Consider the following 15259-nt stretch of genomic DNA (forward strand, 5'->3'; position numbering starts at 1 on the left):
ACTGCTTTGATATACAAAGGCCTCAAATTAGAAACCTCAAGGTCCCAAATACGCTCTTTGCTGCAAGACAATTTGGAAGACTGGGATGGTGAAGTAGAGATGGTGGTGGTAGAGCTGCAGCCTAAACTCAACCAGCTGATATGTCACCATCCCAGTCCTCTATAAATGACCACCCTGAAGAGTATAGACCAATACTTCTAAAGTAGAAACTTCAGGCACTGAGTTTCAGAGAGTAAAGTGAACAAACATTTCCCCTTTGTAGCTCAAATTTAAGAAGGACAGCACTTACTAACAATAAAGCTTAAAACGTTTTAAAACCTTTCTAAGTTCCAAAGGAATTTAAAATGTCTGCACACAGGACACTGTCTCTTACGCAAGTTTTTGCATTTATATTGGTAGGGATTCCTAACCAACTCTGCATAACATGTTTCAGATAAATGCAATTTTAAGGCACCGTTCTAAATGCTAAGAAGGACCCTCTACTACTTGAGCAATGCCAGAGCAGATAGGGTAACCTATGTGAAGAGAATAGGTTTAAAAAAGATTCCTTATCTAAATGTTGTCAACTCCATTAAGTTCTGAAAAACTAAGGCATTTGTTACTGGTATTTAGTTTTACGATGAAGTGTTATCTAAGCCTGGTGACAAGTCTTACAGTTCTTTTACTCCATGAAGCTTATTTTTTTCATAAGATCAGCATTCTGGTCAGGAAATGGGAAGCCCAAACAATGGCCTCCAAGTCAGGAGCCAAGGGGGCCACAAGCCAAGTTTCAAGAATAGCCGTATCAATTATATTATTGCACTTCACAGAAATCCTACTTTGCTGTATAACTGCTCAGTGTCATAATGCAGTGATCTTCAAAGCTGTAACTTGTTGATTAGCCAAATACACCATTGAAGGTTTTTGGATTTTGTTTTTACACTGAAGAGAAGTGAATATTTTCTTTGATAAGGGATTTGAATTAGTATTTGTAAGGCATTTTGACAATAACAAAAGCTAAGCATCACTTCATGAAGACACTGTTAGTTTTCTACAATGTTTTCCCAAGTATTACCCAATTCATCAGTTACTAGTCACACTAGGTGCATTTGTAAGCTCTCTCACTGTCCAGCATACACTAGGAGCAGATTTAAAAAGAAGTAAAATTTAGAACATCTTTGTATTTGATTTCTTCCATGTTTGGCATAGGAAGATATTAAATGTAACCTTGGTTTGAATTCCTTTCTAGTTGAATTTATTTGTTGAAGAGCTAATAAAAGTAGAAGTAATGCTTACTCAGCAAGTGGTAGTTCGAATCCCTTTCGTATTTAAATGTCAAGCGGCCATAGCTGACGTGGTTCAGGTTTTTCAGCCATTCAAAGTAAGACACAGTTACACCACCAGCATTTAAATAGAGATCCTGCACAGAAACAACATTAATAGAAAGCTTTTTGAACGATAAACCTATGATAAGACAACTTACTCTGTTGTATTTTTAGAAGGCAAATTAAAATGCAAAAACATGGAAATCCTGTTTAAACATAACAGGCAGCACAGAGAATAATTCAGTCATTAATTCCCCTAAGGAGAGCACTGAAGTTATCAGGATTACAAGTTTTATTAATTTAAAAATGTATGAATTTAAAAAGCCTCAAATTCAACTATGCATGATTAACTGTTATTTTCCCCCCCTCACCACCTGTAAGTTTTTGGCAAGAAAATAAAAGCATGCATCAGACTAGCCAAATGAGCAAGATTTAAAATAAATCACTTGGTAGCAACATCACTTTCTTTAGAGATAGCATTTCCCTTCCCCAAAAAGGATCTCACTGTCCTAGATAAGGTTTCTTTCAAGTAATCAGTACAGCATGCAACCTTTAGTTATGGCTATACATTCCAGATTCATCTGTAGCACAAAGCTCTATCAAAGCACCCATGCTCAGGTTTATTTCTAGAGCACAGAGGACAATGGCCAAAATTTTCCATACTTGGCTGCCTAACTTTAGGTACCCAGAGAGGCAGCTCTGATTTTCAAAAACCCTTCCACTGACTTCAATAAAAGTTAGACATCCAAGTATGAAAAATTTGGCCATTGCATTTAGACTCTCCCTCCCTACTCCGCTCACTGGACTGGGCAGTTAACGAAGCGCCAATTCCCAGAAAGGAAAACCAAGGTTTTAGGGATTTGTGTCATTATTTGATAGGAATAATTGTAAATTGTTTTTCTTTTGAAAGTGTCACTCCCATGCAATAGATGAATTTAAGTAAGCGAAGATGGTTGTAATGAGAGATCTGGGATTTGAGGATAATTACCTCACAAGTCTTGAGTGAAGTTAGAACACCCATTTTCAAGGTGAGAGGCACAGAAAGGAGGGCATTGTAGGAATGGCTTTCATAGGAAAATTATTCTGAACACTTAAGTGATTCTTAAAGAATATTAATGCTAAGGTTGATCCTGTGATCAGGAGAAAGAATGCATTTGCAGACAGTCTAATTTCCATTAGTGTTGGCAAAATAATCTTACAGGAATGACCATGATATTCCGCTCCAAAAAGATTTTATCAGCCTCAGGGGTTGTAGGTCCATTGGCACCCTCAGCAATAATCTAGGGAAAGAACCATGACACAATACATTACTGACACACAGAGGCATATATTTATATTCACACCACTAACTGGAGTAAATATGGAGAAAGGCATTTGCCATACTGTTTCCTGTTTTAATATTTAGTTTAACTCTTCTTCTTACTTTCGCTTTGACCTTGTGAGCATTGGATTTAGTCAGCTGTTTCTCACTGGCAGCAGGGATGAGAATGTCACAGTCTAATTCCAAGATGTTGCCATCATATGGTTGTGCTTTGGGGAAGCCGACAATTGTCCCATGTTGCTGTTTGACGGGAAGAGAAGTGTGACTATCGGTTATTTTCAGTATCACTACTGCACAACAATCTTCACTTATTCGTCTTTGCATGTGTCTGTACAACACCTTGCACAGAATGTCTACTGCACTATGTGTTTAAAGCTAACAAATGCCCTCCTTCCCTTCCTACAACTATAGCAAGTGCCATAAAAAAAAATCCACATACAATGCAATTTTCAATTAAACCTTAAATATCTCTAAACAGAGACTGTACAATTCTAATAGGTTTGTATAAGCACTTTACTCCATTTGAGACAGGTAAAATACTCAGTATTTTCAATACTCTGTTTCTCTAAAGTACTTGCACTTTAGAGAAACAGAATGCAAGTTTACCATACTAGAAGAGTGAGAAAAAAAGGGGTCTGCTTCCTTGCTTGTTCCCCAATCTTGAATTAAAAACAGTGTCAATTCAAACACCTACTAATCCATCTCAGTAAGTAAAACAGATATAAGGAACAGCATGTTCAAAAAGTCAGTATAAAATGTGGTTGCCATTCCTATTTACATGGGCAGCCAAGGATCATCCCACTAAGACTGTTGGATAAAAAGTTGAAACTTAATGCAGTTCACATTAAAATTAATTCAAGATCAGCCAGTGTGTCAATTAATTTAAATGCCTGAAATACATTCATATTGATTAGATTCTACAATCTGTTTACAGTAGATCTGTGGGATAAGAATGAAGATTAAGGGTATGCTCACCCTAAGATCAAAAATACACTCTAAAAACAGAGGTGAATCCCATGCAGCATCCATGGAAGATCCTTACATATATTTTCAAAATATCAGTCTAGATTTTAAGTATATCAGAACATCTACAAATAATCACTACTGCTGCAGTACACAAATTACTATTTTATATTAAAATGAAAGTGCCTTTTCTGTCTTAAGCACTACATCTCTTGACTCTAGTGTACTCCGGGGGGAATTCTGCACCACTGTGCACACCCAGAATTCATGTCCCCTGCATATTTTTTTTTTCCCTCCACAGAAAATAGATTTGGTCAGGGAGGTGCTGCAATTACACCTCTGTCCACCAGCGCCTGCTGTGATGCTAGAAGAGAGGGCAGCAGGCTCAGGGCCAGAGCAGCTAGCTGCAGCCACTGCCCCCCTCACAGCACCCTGTCTGTGGGGCCAGGTGAAGAGATACTGGATATAAGCAGTACCAGGTTTACCATGGCGCCGAGCCCAGAGTCGGAAGGGGCCCCAGCCAGCCCCATATATTTGGAAGCTAGCAAATTAAAGCCACGATTTACAAGACCATAGTCAAATCTCTTTTCTTGAGAATAGAAGTTGCTCAAGAAACTTCTATCTGTCCATACAACAGATGGCACAGAGGCAGCAGCAATGCAAGCTCGCTCATAGTACTACACTAGTAAGTCTAAACGAACAGTTCTCATCCTGTTCCAAACCAGGACCCTTTCCTTCCCACCTTTTGCAATCTAGCTGGGACGCTGCTGCTATTTAGCAAACATGGGGCGGGGGTTTGAGATCGTGACCCCCCAGATTAAGAATGATCTAAACCAGGGTAATTTAGTTTGTTTGGATGCAATCCTTTGCCTTTTTGCAGAGACTCAGGTCCGCAATTGTGCGTATCTGGGAGGCGATGGGCAATGTAAGGAAACGAACAGATCAGCACCACTCAGGCTTTTAAAGCCATGAAACCAATTAGTTTAGTCTATTTGGTCTGCATTCAAGCTAGTGAAAATGGAATGCTAAAAAACACAGTTGCCAATCCTGAACATTATAAATTGCTGATCATAACTTCCAAATATTCCGCACGATTAACACCAGCCTCTAGTCATCTCCTGTATTTTCAGAGTTTCCATAGGGAGCAATACGTAAGTCTCATACCAATTTGTAATCTTCTAGTTCTTTTGGGTCAATCCCATCAGAATTCCAGATGTTACCATCAATCTCTCCAACACCAACACATTTAGCACCAAAACGATGAAGATATCTCATAGAATGCAAGCCCACATTACCGAATCCCTGTAAATAAAAATGGGGAGAATAGAAGGAAGAGTAGTTAAATCATGTGAAATGAGCCCACAAGTCTTAAAACATTCAATCCTTACAAGCATATATCTGCTTTTCACCTTTTTGTATCATATGTTGGCATGGAGTGATATGGGATGGGGACATATTTGTATATGTTAACCACGTTGGCCTGATGTTCTAGAGAGAATATTAATGTTATAATGTACTTTGCAAGATCAGTGTCAGAACTTACACATCATAGATTCTAGGACTGGAAGGGACCTTGAGAGGTCATCTCCGCTGGAAAGGCATAACAAGTGGGGTTCCGCAGGGGTCTGTTTTGGGACAGGCTCTGTTCAATATCTTCATTAACGACTTAGATATTGGCATAGAAAGTACGCTTATTAAGTTTGCAGATGATACCAAACTAGGAGGGATTGCAACTGCTTTGGAGGACAGGGTCATAATTCAAAATGATCTAGACAAATTGGAGAAATGGTCTTATGTAAACAGGATGAAGTTTAACAAAGACAAATGCAAAGTGCTCCACTTAGGAAGGAAAAATCAGTTTCACGCATACAGAATGGGAAGAGACTGTCTAGGAAGGAGTACGGCAGAAAGGAATCTAGGGGTTATAGTGGACCACAAGCTAAATATGAGTCAACAGTGTGATGCTGTTGCAAAAAACAAAAAAACAAAAAAAAAAAAAACATGATTAACAGGTGTGTGTGAGCAAGACACAAGTAGTCATTCTTCCGCTCTACTCTGCGCTGGTTAGGCCTCAACTGGAGTATTGTGTCCAGTTCTGGGCACCGCATTTCAAAAAAGATGTGGAGAAATTGGAGAGGGTCCAGAGAAGAGCAACAAGAATGATTAAAGGTCTTGAGAACATGACCTGCGAAGGAAGGCTGAAAGAATTGGGTTTGTTTAGTTTGGAAAAGAGAAGACTAAGAGGGGACATGATAGCAGTTTTCAGGTATCTAAAAGGGTGTCATAAGGAGGAGGGAAAAAACTTGTTCACCTTAGCCTATAAAGATAGAGCAAGAAGCAATGGGCTTAAACTGCAGCAAGGGAGGTTTAGGTTGGACATTGGGAAAAAGTTCCTAACTGTCAGGGTGGTTAAACACTGGAGAAAAACTAGCCAAGATGAAGCCCTCTCCTATTCCTAAACTCTGCTATTCCATGCTTTTTTTGCTTCCAGTTCCTGAACATCTGTAGCAGAGTGCTTGTGGTAATATTGGGGATCGTAAAATTTCAAAGATTAAAACTTCAGTTGAAATTTGTCATAAATTACTATTAATTTTTACTGCATTAGTGTACTTGTAAGTTCTTTCTTGAGGATAAACAGCTTTAAAGCTATTCATTTAGTCACTTAATGTGATGTTTCATAACTACATTTGCCTTAATCACATATTTTCTGAATGTGCACATAACTGAATGTTATATAGGATTCCGGGGACTTTTAAATGACAATTCCTGAATTTGCTTGACACTTGTGTTCCTCTAGTCACTACAGATATGGGATGCCTGCAAAATTTAAAGCCTCTAAGAGTGGCTCAATATCATTTTATTTATTAATAAAATACAGCTAAATTGTTTTCTCATGTTGACTCTTTAATGGAGCCCTGTCCTTCTGATAATCCATTTTATTGTCTCTAAAGCAGTCTTCCACAAAAACTATCGTTTTAAATTACATGATCTTATACTCTGCACTTCAATAGTAGCCTCTAACCATACTACTTTACAAATGTGAATTAAACCTTAGCCCCCTGGGATGTTATGCAAGTTTCCATATTTTACAGGTAAGGAAGCATGGATTAAGTGGTTTGCCCACGGTCACACAGGAAGTCTTTGGCAAAGCTGGGAATAAGTTTAACTCCAGGGAAGAGTGAACATGAAACTCCTCAATTTATTGCTTTCAAATTATTTTGCATAGTTCCCCTTTTACATCAGAAGCTAGCTTCGATACAAGAATTAAGTTCTATTTATGTACGGAGTTTGTCTTCAGTGCTGTGTCCTCATTTTTTCTTGATTAGTCTTCAACTGTTTTGCCAAGTTTTCAGTTTGCTTGTTTAGTTTTAGACTCTTATATTTAGGCGCTGCCAATATGTGAATTCCAAAGGTTGGGGACGTTGCTGTGCTATTGTGTTTCTACATAGGGTACAGGAGGTTTGTCTCAGGTCACTGGTTAACTGGCACAGCACAGTAGGTTGCAATTAGATGATGTTGTGGATTCATTACTAAAAATGTAGCAATCAGTCCTCTGCCATTTCTAACACTAGTCACATTGATATGAGAACAGTTCCAAATAAAGCATTCTGGCCCATCATCCAGATTCTGCATTTAATAGCTCAATAATTATGGATTTATCCAACCTGGTGAACAGGACAAATTTCAAAAAACCCTTGAAGGATATAATTATGCATGTTTAGTATTAGAAATCCATTTCTCAGTGTAGTCTTTCTTCTCGCCCAATATTCATGTCCTAAAACATGTAGGAGCATAGTTTGAATTAAGGGTCTTTTGAGGTCTCACAAAAGTCAAAAAAATTCAGAACTAAAACTGAAAATCTAGGTCATCATGTTGACCTAAATACATCTGTGTATTTCATAATACCACAGATCAGATCAGATTCAAATTTTTCTGAGCTCTGAATTTTTTTCTTTAGGATCCAAAAATAAGGTAAATAAAGGGCTCGTGTTTCCATTATATGGAAGTAATTACAGAATATAATTTTGCAAAAAGTGGTGTTACATTACACATGAAATGTGTAATATCCCTTAGTTTAAAGCTCCAAGAACTTGGAAAAGATGTCTAGAGCAGTAAGAGTATGTCTACATAGCAAAGAAAAACCTGCAGCTGGCCTGTGCCAGCCGACTCAAGCTCATGGGGCTCGGGTTGTGCAGCTCTATCATTGCCTTGTAGACTTCCAGGCTCAGGCTGGAGCCCGAGCTTTGGGAACCTCCCACCCTGCAGTGTTTAGAGCCCAAGCTCCAGCCCAAGCCTAGAAGTCTACACAGCAACAGAATCATAGAACTGGAAGGGACCTCAAGAGGTCTAGTCCAGTCCCCTGCACTCAAGACAGGACTATGTCTTATCTAGACCATCCCTGACAAGTGTCCCTGCTCTTAAAAATCTCCATTGATGGAGATTTCACAACCACCCTGGGCAATTTATTCCAGTGCTTAACTATCCTGACAGTTACGAAGTTTTCCTAATGTCCAACCTAAACCGCCCTTGTTGCAATTTAAGCCCATTGCTTCTTGTCCTATCCTCAGAGGTTAAAGAACAATTTTTCTCCCTCCTCCCTTTAGCAACCTTTTATATACTTGAAAACTGTTATGTCCTCCCAAGTCTTCTCTTCTGCAGACTACACAAAGCCCCACTTTTTCAATCTTCCCTCATAGGTCATGTTTTCTAGACCTTTAATAATTTTTGTTGCTCTTCTCTGAATTTTCTCCAATTTATCCACACCCTTCCTGAACTGTGGTGCCCAGAAGTGGACATAATACTCCAGCTGAAGCCTAATCAGCACGGAGTAGAGCAGAAGAATTACTTGAGTCTTGCTTACAACACTCCTGCTAATACATCCCAAAATGAGGTTTGCCTTTTTTTTTTTTTTTTTGCAACAGCACTAGACTGTTGACTCATACAGTATTTAGATTGTGACTCATTATGATCCCCAGATCCCTTTCCGCAGTACTCTTTCCTAGGCAGTCACTTCCCATTTTGTAAGTGTGCAACTGATTGTTCCTTCCTAAATGAAGCACTTTGCATTTGTCCTTATTAAATTTCACCCTAGTTATTTCAGACCATTTCTCCAGTTTGTCCAGATCATTTTGAATTTTAATCCTATCCTCCAAAGGACTGGTTCTCAACCAGGGGTACGTAGAGGTCTTCCAGGGGGTGCATCAACTCATCTAGATATTTGCCTCGTTTTACAACAGGCTACATAAAAAGCACTAACCAAGTCAGCACAAACTAAAATTTCATACAGACAATAACTTGTTTATACTGCTCTATATGCTATACACTGAAATGTAAATTCAATATTTATGTTCCAGTTGATTTATTTTATAATTATATGGTAAAAATGAGAAAGTCAGCAATTTTTCAGAAATAAACATACAAGTGTCACAGCATGGTATTTTGTAAGCAAGTAGTTTAAGTGAGGTGTAACTTGGGGGTACAGAAGACCACTCCTGAAAGGGGTACAATAGTCTCAAAAGGTTGAGAGCCACTGCTCCAAAGCACTTGCAACCCCTCCCAGCTTGGTATCATCCGCAAACTTTATAAGTGTACTCACTCTGCCATTATCTAAATTACTGATGAATATATTGAACAGAACTGGACCCAGAACTGAGCCCCGCAGGACCCCACTTGATATGCCCTTCCAGATTGACTATGAACTACTGATAACTACTCTCTGGGAACGATTTTCCAACCAGTTATGCACCCACCTTAGAATAGCTCCATCTAGGCTGAATTTCCCTGGTTTGTTTAGGAAACAGCCCCGAGACAAGTGAGGCTGAGCTGGCTGGCATGGGCCAGCTGCGAGTTTTTCTTTGCTGTATAGACATACTCTTAGTCTATAAATACAACATTGTTCTTAGAAAATGGCTGGAGTTTTAGCTGTGTGCCTATGTATATAATTCTAAAAAAATGCAAAATAAAGGATGACTCTTGTCTGAAAAGTGCTTTGAAGTTTAAATTGATTGCAAGGCTAATCTCTACAGTTATAAAACCTTACCAGGTCTACCGCTTTAATAGTGATTTTAAAAGCAACTACATTTTCAACTTTCTTTACCAAAACAATTGCATTTCTAGACAAATTACCTGGACCACGAATGTCTTATCCCCAAATCCTGGAGTCATTCCTAGAAGGCTCATATATGAAGCTTCGTTAATGAAGTTTTCAATTCCATGGAAGAGACCACGACCAGTGGCAGAGATACGTCCGTGGATACCACCTTGGCTGATAGGTTTACCAGTGACACAAGCATGGGCATTAATATCCTGCAAGACAGTTTAGAATTCTATAAATTGCACCAATCTTTCCAAGAAGAGGATCAGTCAAACAACAGCTGAGGTATAATGTATACGTGAGCTTCAAACACATTAACAGATTTCTTTCCCTGATGTACTTACATTATAGCTTTTACTGACAGCAATAATGAAGATATGAATCACCTTTTTAAGCTTACCTCTCCAAACTCCCTTGCTCAGCTTACCATAAGCATCCTAGAAAAATTCTACCCTGCCATACAATGCAGTGTAATTACATAACCACGGTACTTGAGATACTGTGCAACTTTCTGAAGTGTGATTTGCACAATTCAGCTCTATGCTTACATTAATTTACAGTGGTATGTTTATTTACAGTCATGTTGTAAGGATGAGGGGCCCAGATAGAAGCTGCCATCTGACTAGCCACAGAAAGGCAGTGAGTTACATGCCTTCTAGTGGTAAGTAATCACTCTACAATTGTGATAACCATCATTGTTCTTGACAAATTAATCCTTTAAAACAACATAAAAAGTTTAGACATATCCTATGGGCAGTTTAAAGGTGATTAAACAGTTTTAGCTTTAAACAGTCACAACAGGAAACGTGAATATAATGATCTGAAAGCATGCAATACAGGTGTACTAACAACTTTAGAAGTGAGTATACAATGATCTGGCTGAGATGCTATCATAAGAAATTTACCCCCAAGTAACAGGTTTTACCCACATATGTTATGAACTAGTCTTTCCTACTGTCTGAACAGAGGGGCCACAGTTGACCTCAAGAGGATAGCCTACAGTGCAAAGTCATGTGGAAAAATAGTAGATAAGTATCTTTTCCTACATGGAAATGCATTCACATGCCACCAAATCCCCATCTTTTACACAGTCTCAAACTAAATAAAACTTCTATCTAGTTGCCTTACATGTGCTTGATACCCAAAATAAACCCTACTCCTTAAAACTCTGACAAAGATTAACATATAGGAGTCTCAGTATCCTTCATTTTCCAACAGTGAGGTCCATCTTATTAAAAACTTTATTCCAAAATCTAAATGCAAGTGTTTCCTTCAGAAAGTAGTCTGCTCCCTCTGGTGGTAAGTCAACTGTAACCACTTACCAGGGATACGACCATCATGGCCAACTCAAAGTATTACCAGGTTTCCAATCAGTTACATTTTAAAAATCTAAACTAGTCACACAGAAGAAATAAGTAGTTTATGAGCATATAGCTGATGAACACAGCTTCTTTCCACAATTCCCTCCATCAGAGAGGCCAATGCCTTAGAAAATACAAGGGAACGGGGAAAGAAAGGAAAGTTGTACCAGCTCACTAATGTGAATTTCAGAGCTGAGAAGTTTAGTCATATTTCTTAATTCAGTGATCAAGAAACTTACTGTGGCTTTTCTGGACAAGTTAATATGGTACCCATTAAAGACATAATTGGTTTGGAAGGAAAGGCCCACTATTCTTAAAGCCATCCACATTCAGATAGCAAAGTTGTTTAAATCTCTGCTTCAATATTTAGTATCAGTAGAAACTGCTGAGTGAGATTCATAAAGATTAAAATCATCAATCATCATGTTCCTATTACGCCTCTGGTGTTTAGGGCAGTGACAAAGCTCCTCCACTCCGGTCTGTTTCTGGCAAGTCTTTCAATGGTTCCCCAGCTCTGCCCCAGGTTTTTCAGGTCGGTTTCCACAGCTCTTTGCCATGTTGTTTTCGGGAGACCTCGTTTTCGCTTGCCTTCAGGTGTCCATCTTATTGCTACTCTGGTGATGGAATCAGTTTCCATCTGAAGCACATGACCGATCCATTTCCAACGCCTCCTGGCAATGATGGTGCTCAGATCCTCTTGGCTGCACTGTGTCAATAGATCTTGGTTTGAGGCATTAAATGGACATTCTTCTCATCCCTTGAAGACCTGGACTTTGCAGATGATGTCGCTCTCTTATCACATACCCAACACCATATACAAGAAAAAACAACTCGACTCAACACATTCAGCCAGCAAATTGGACTGAAAATCAACCGCAATAAGAGATATCATGACCTTTAATATTGCCTCACCATCACCAGTACGGATAGAGAATTATGTTCTCACCAATGTAGAAACATTCACATACTTGGGCAGCACCATTAGCCAGGATGGTGGAACAAGCCAGGACATCCGGAACAAAACCAAAGCCAGGAACACCTTCAGGAGCTTAAATACAGTCTGGAAATCATCAAAATACAACACCAAAACCAAACTCAAGATTTATCAGAGCTGCGTACTTTCAACACTACTTTATAGTATAGAATGCTGCGGAATGAGAAAGTATGACATGTCCAAACGGTCTTCATTCCATATAATCTGCCTCAGAAAAATCCTCCGTATCTTTTGGCCCAGAACAATCTCAAATCAAGATCTACTGACACAGTGCACCCAAAGATTAAAATAGCACTGTTTAATTAAACAAATGAGCACAATAATTTTATGGTAAACTTCAGTTAGAGGAAAAAAGACCCACCATAAATAATTTTCAAGCTTTTTTACAAATATTTATTATTGGTCATGTCAAAACTTGGTTAGTGGCCCTGCCAGACATCCCAACTTAAATAAAAAGCCCTCCCTCCCTCTTAACCCTTCTCCCAAGCCTCTCCTGCCCTTGTGGCTCTTTCTTGTCAATTCTGAAGCAGGTTTCACTTTTCCCTATCCTCCACTTCTCTCAGCTGGCTTCTGCTTGCCAGGAAGAGGAAACAGAATCCTACTCACACAGCCCTGCAGATCCAAAGCAGCTGTGTATGTAGTCCGTCGATTTGATGATGACGTTTTCATGCTCTCTCGTTGTGGATTCTGGAGTGACTCTGAAGTCAAAAGCATGACGCGCATGCTCATGAGCAGATTGGGCAGATAAAGTCATTGGTGAGCATCTTGGTAGCTATATCAGTAGTATGACTCTTTTCCCTTGCAGCTAAAAATCGATTATATCTGTCCTGTTCAAAAACTTGAAAAGCTCGGAGTGTTGTGTGTTGCCATGCTGATCTATTTAACACAGCCTTCTCAAGATCATCCGGTTTTGTTGCACTGAAGTGTATGCTGTTCTTGATGCTGTCTTTGTAGCGCTTTCTGATGCAGCCTTGATTCCGGTGTCCTTATGCCAATTCTCCATAGAAATTTTTTCTGGGGAGTAGATATTCAGGCATCCTAAAGATGTGTCTAACCCAGCATAGTTGGGCTTTTATCAGCATGGCCTCAATGCTTACGGCATTTGACTTTTGGAGAACCTCCAGGTTGGTAATTTTGTCCTGCCAGAGGATCCCCATAATGGTGCGCAGAGACCGCATATGGAAGGCCTCTAGCGGTTTGATATGCCATTTGTATGGTGTCCAGGTCTCACAGCTGTAGAAGAGAGATGTGAGCACAAAAGAATTAAAGTTTTATTTTTGTTGAGAGGGTTATGTTGTGGGATTTCAGGACTTTGTTACGTAACTTTCCTAATGACGGAAGCTCTCTGTATCCTCTTCGTGATCTCTTTGTCAAGAGATCCATCATGGGAGATGTTGGTGCCAAGATAGGTAAAACTGTCAACTTGCTTTAGTTGGTTTCCATTAATGGATACGCTAGGGGATATGACACAGAGCAACGAACAGAATTGGTGCAACACCACAGTTTTCTCCAGGTTGATTGTGAGGCCAAACAATTTTGATGCTTCAGCAAAGCGATCTCCGATGCACTGGAGATCTCCCTCTGTGTGTACCAGGAGGGCACAATCATCCGCAAAAAGTGCTTCTCTTATTAATAGTTCTGTTACTTTTGTTTTTGCTTTAAGTCTTATAAGACTGAAGACTGAGCCATCGTGACTGTATCTGATGTATATGCCTCTGAGCCCATCTGTAGCATGTTTGAGAACTTGGGTGAAGAAGAGGTTGAACAGTACAGGGGCAAGGACGCATCCTTGTTTGACTCCAATTGAAATAGGAAAGGAGTCAGTGAGTTCGCCATTAAAAAGTACCTGACCTCGCATCCCCTCAAGAAATAAACGAATGATCTTTACCAGTTTTGGTGGGCAACCAAGTTTGCTGAGGATCATCCATAATCCTTCTCTATTGACTGTATCAAATGCTTTTGTCAGATTGATGAAAACACTGAACAGATTCATGTTTTGATACTTTTTTCTTGTATTTGCCTGATACTGAAAATCATGTCTGTGGTGCTATGACCAGGTCTGAATCTGCAGTGAGTCTCGGGTAGATTGGCTTCTGAGATAGGTGAAATCAGTCAGGTTCAGGAGGACACAAACAAAGATTTTTCCAGCGACAGATTACCGTGGGATCTCTCTCTCGTTATCACAGACGATTTTGCTGCCTTTATTTTTAAATAAAGGCATAACTGTGGCATCTTTGAAGTCTTGTGGCATTTCTTTACTGTCCCAGACGTCGGTAAGGATCTTTTGGAGTGTTACCACCACTTTTGGACCCGCAGATTTATATATTTCTGCCGGTAGCTACCAAGAGTAAAAAGTCGTATCTTTCAACTTTAGTGACCAAAACTTAATGCAAACTATGTCTGAGTAAGAAGGTGCCATGCTTAGATCTACATTTTTTAGTTATTGGTTTTTGTTTTTAACTCTAAATTAATCTTACTAAAGTTTGTCTGTGTATAGCTCACACCTCTGCAGAAACTGGCAAAACAAGTTGGGTTTATGGAGTGGGAAAAGGAAGCAAGGAAACTCAGTGCTGTAGAGTTTACTATTTTCCTGTGCAGTGGTTCAGCTCTTTTTGATAAATGTTTATTTTTCCATTTAAGAATTACAAAGAAGATACTGCAAGAACCTTCCATAAATGGACAGATGGTATTGAAAAGTACAGAGAAACTTAATTTTTACAGCACACAAGTCTTAAGTTATTGCCTTGAGTTCTCAGGAGCACATAACGGACAGGTTGTTGGGTTATAATGAAATATGTATTTTTGTACTTTAAGAATGTTTTACTGTGCTGGCAGTATACTATTTATAGTGTCTAGCTTTTAGTTTCCTTGAGGACTTGGATTTTGTAATTTATGAGAGGGCAATATATTATCATTTAGCAACCTGAACTACTTTTTGAAGCCAAGTATTCTTCTGGATTTTATTATTTTTTACAAAGTAAGTTTCATGCGTGCAGTACAAGTACAGGAAGTTATTCATAACACTTATTTCCATAGCTAACTCAAACAGGCAGAGTGCTGTGTAAGAGCAATCTACTTGACTGATTTATGAAACTATTCAAAGTCTTTCCCCACAGGGTTGTTATTTTCCCCCATGAATAATTGACGATGCTTGAGAGACTGGCCTGTTGGCTCTAGCATACCACACCCAATGTCAAAGATTACAACAAGTTGTAAATGCTT

The 15259-nt window shown here is 39.1% G+C and overlaps 1 protein-coding gene across 1 annotated transcript in view; it reads right to left on the bottom strand.

Annotated features, from left to right (window-relative positions):
• The window catches only part of GLUD1 (glutamate dehydrogenase 1), a 53606-nt gene that overhangs the window by 4319 nt on the left and 34028 nt on the right, over positions 1-15259 (bottom strand). Inside the window, exons 6-10 of the mRNA XM_024209911.2 lie at positions 9715-9894; positions 4753-4890; positions 2728-2865; positions 2504-2584; positions 1276-1399 (exon numbers count right to left, since the gene is read on the bottom strand). Of these exons, the coding sequence (XP_024065679.1) occupies positions 1276-1399; positions 2504-2584; positions 2728-2865; positions 4753-4890; positions 9715-9894 (661 nt within the window). The remainder of the gene's footprint in view (positions 1-1275; positions 1400-2503; positions 2585-2727; positions 2866-4752; positions 4891-9714; positions 9895-15259) is intronic.

This window comes from Terrapene carolina, unplaced genomic scaffold (assembly GCF_002925995.2).
Source record: "Terrapene carolina triunguis isolate 2854851 unplaced genomic scaffold, T_m_triunguis-2.0 Scaffold146, whole genome shotgun sequence".
NCBI lineage: Eukaryota > Metazoa > Chordata > Testudines > Emydidae > Terrapene > Terrapene triunguis.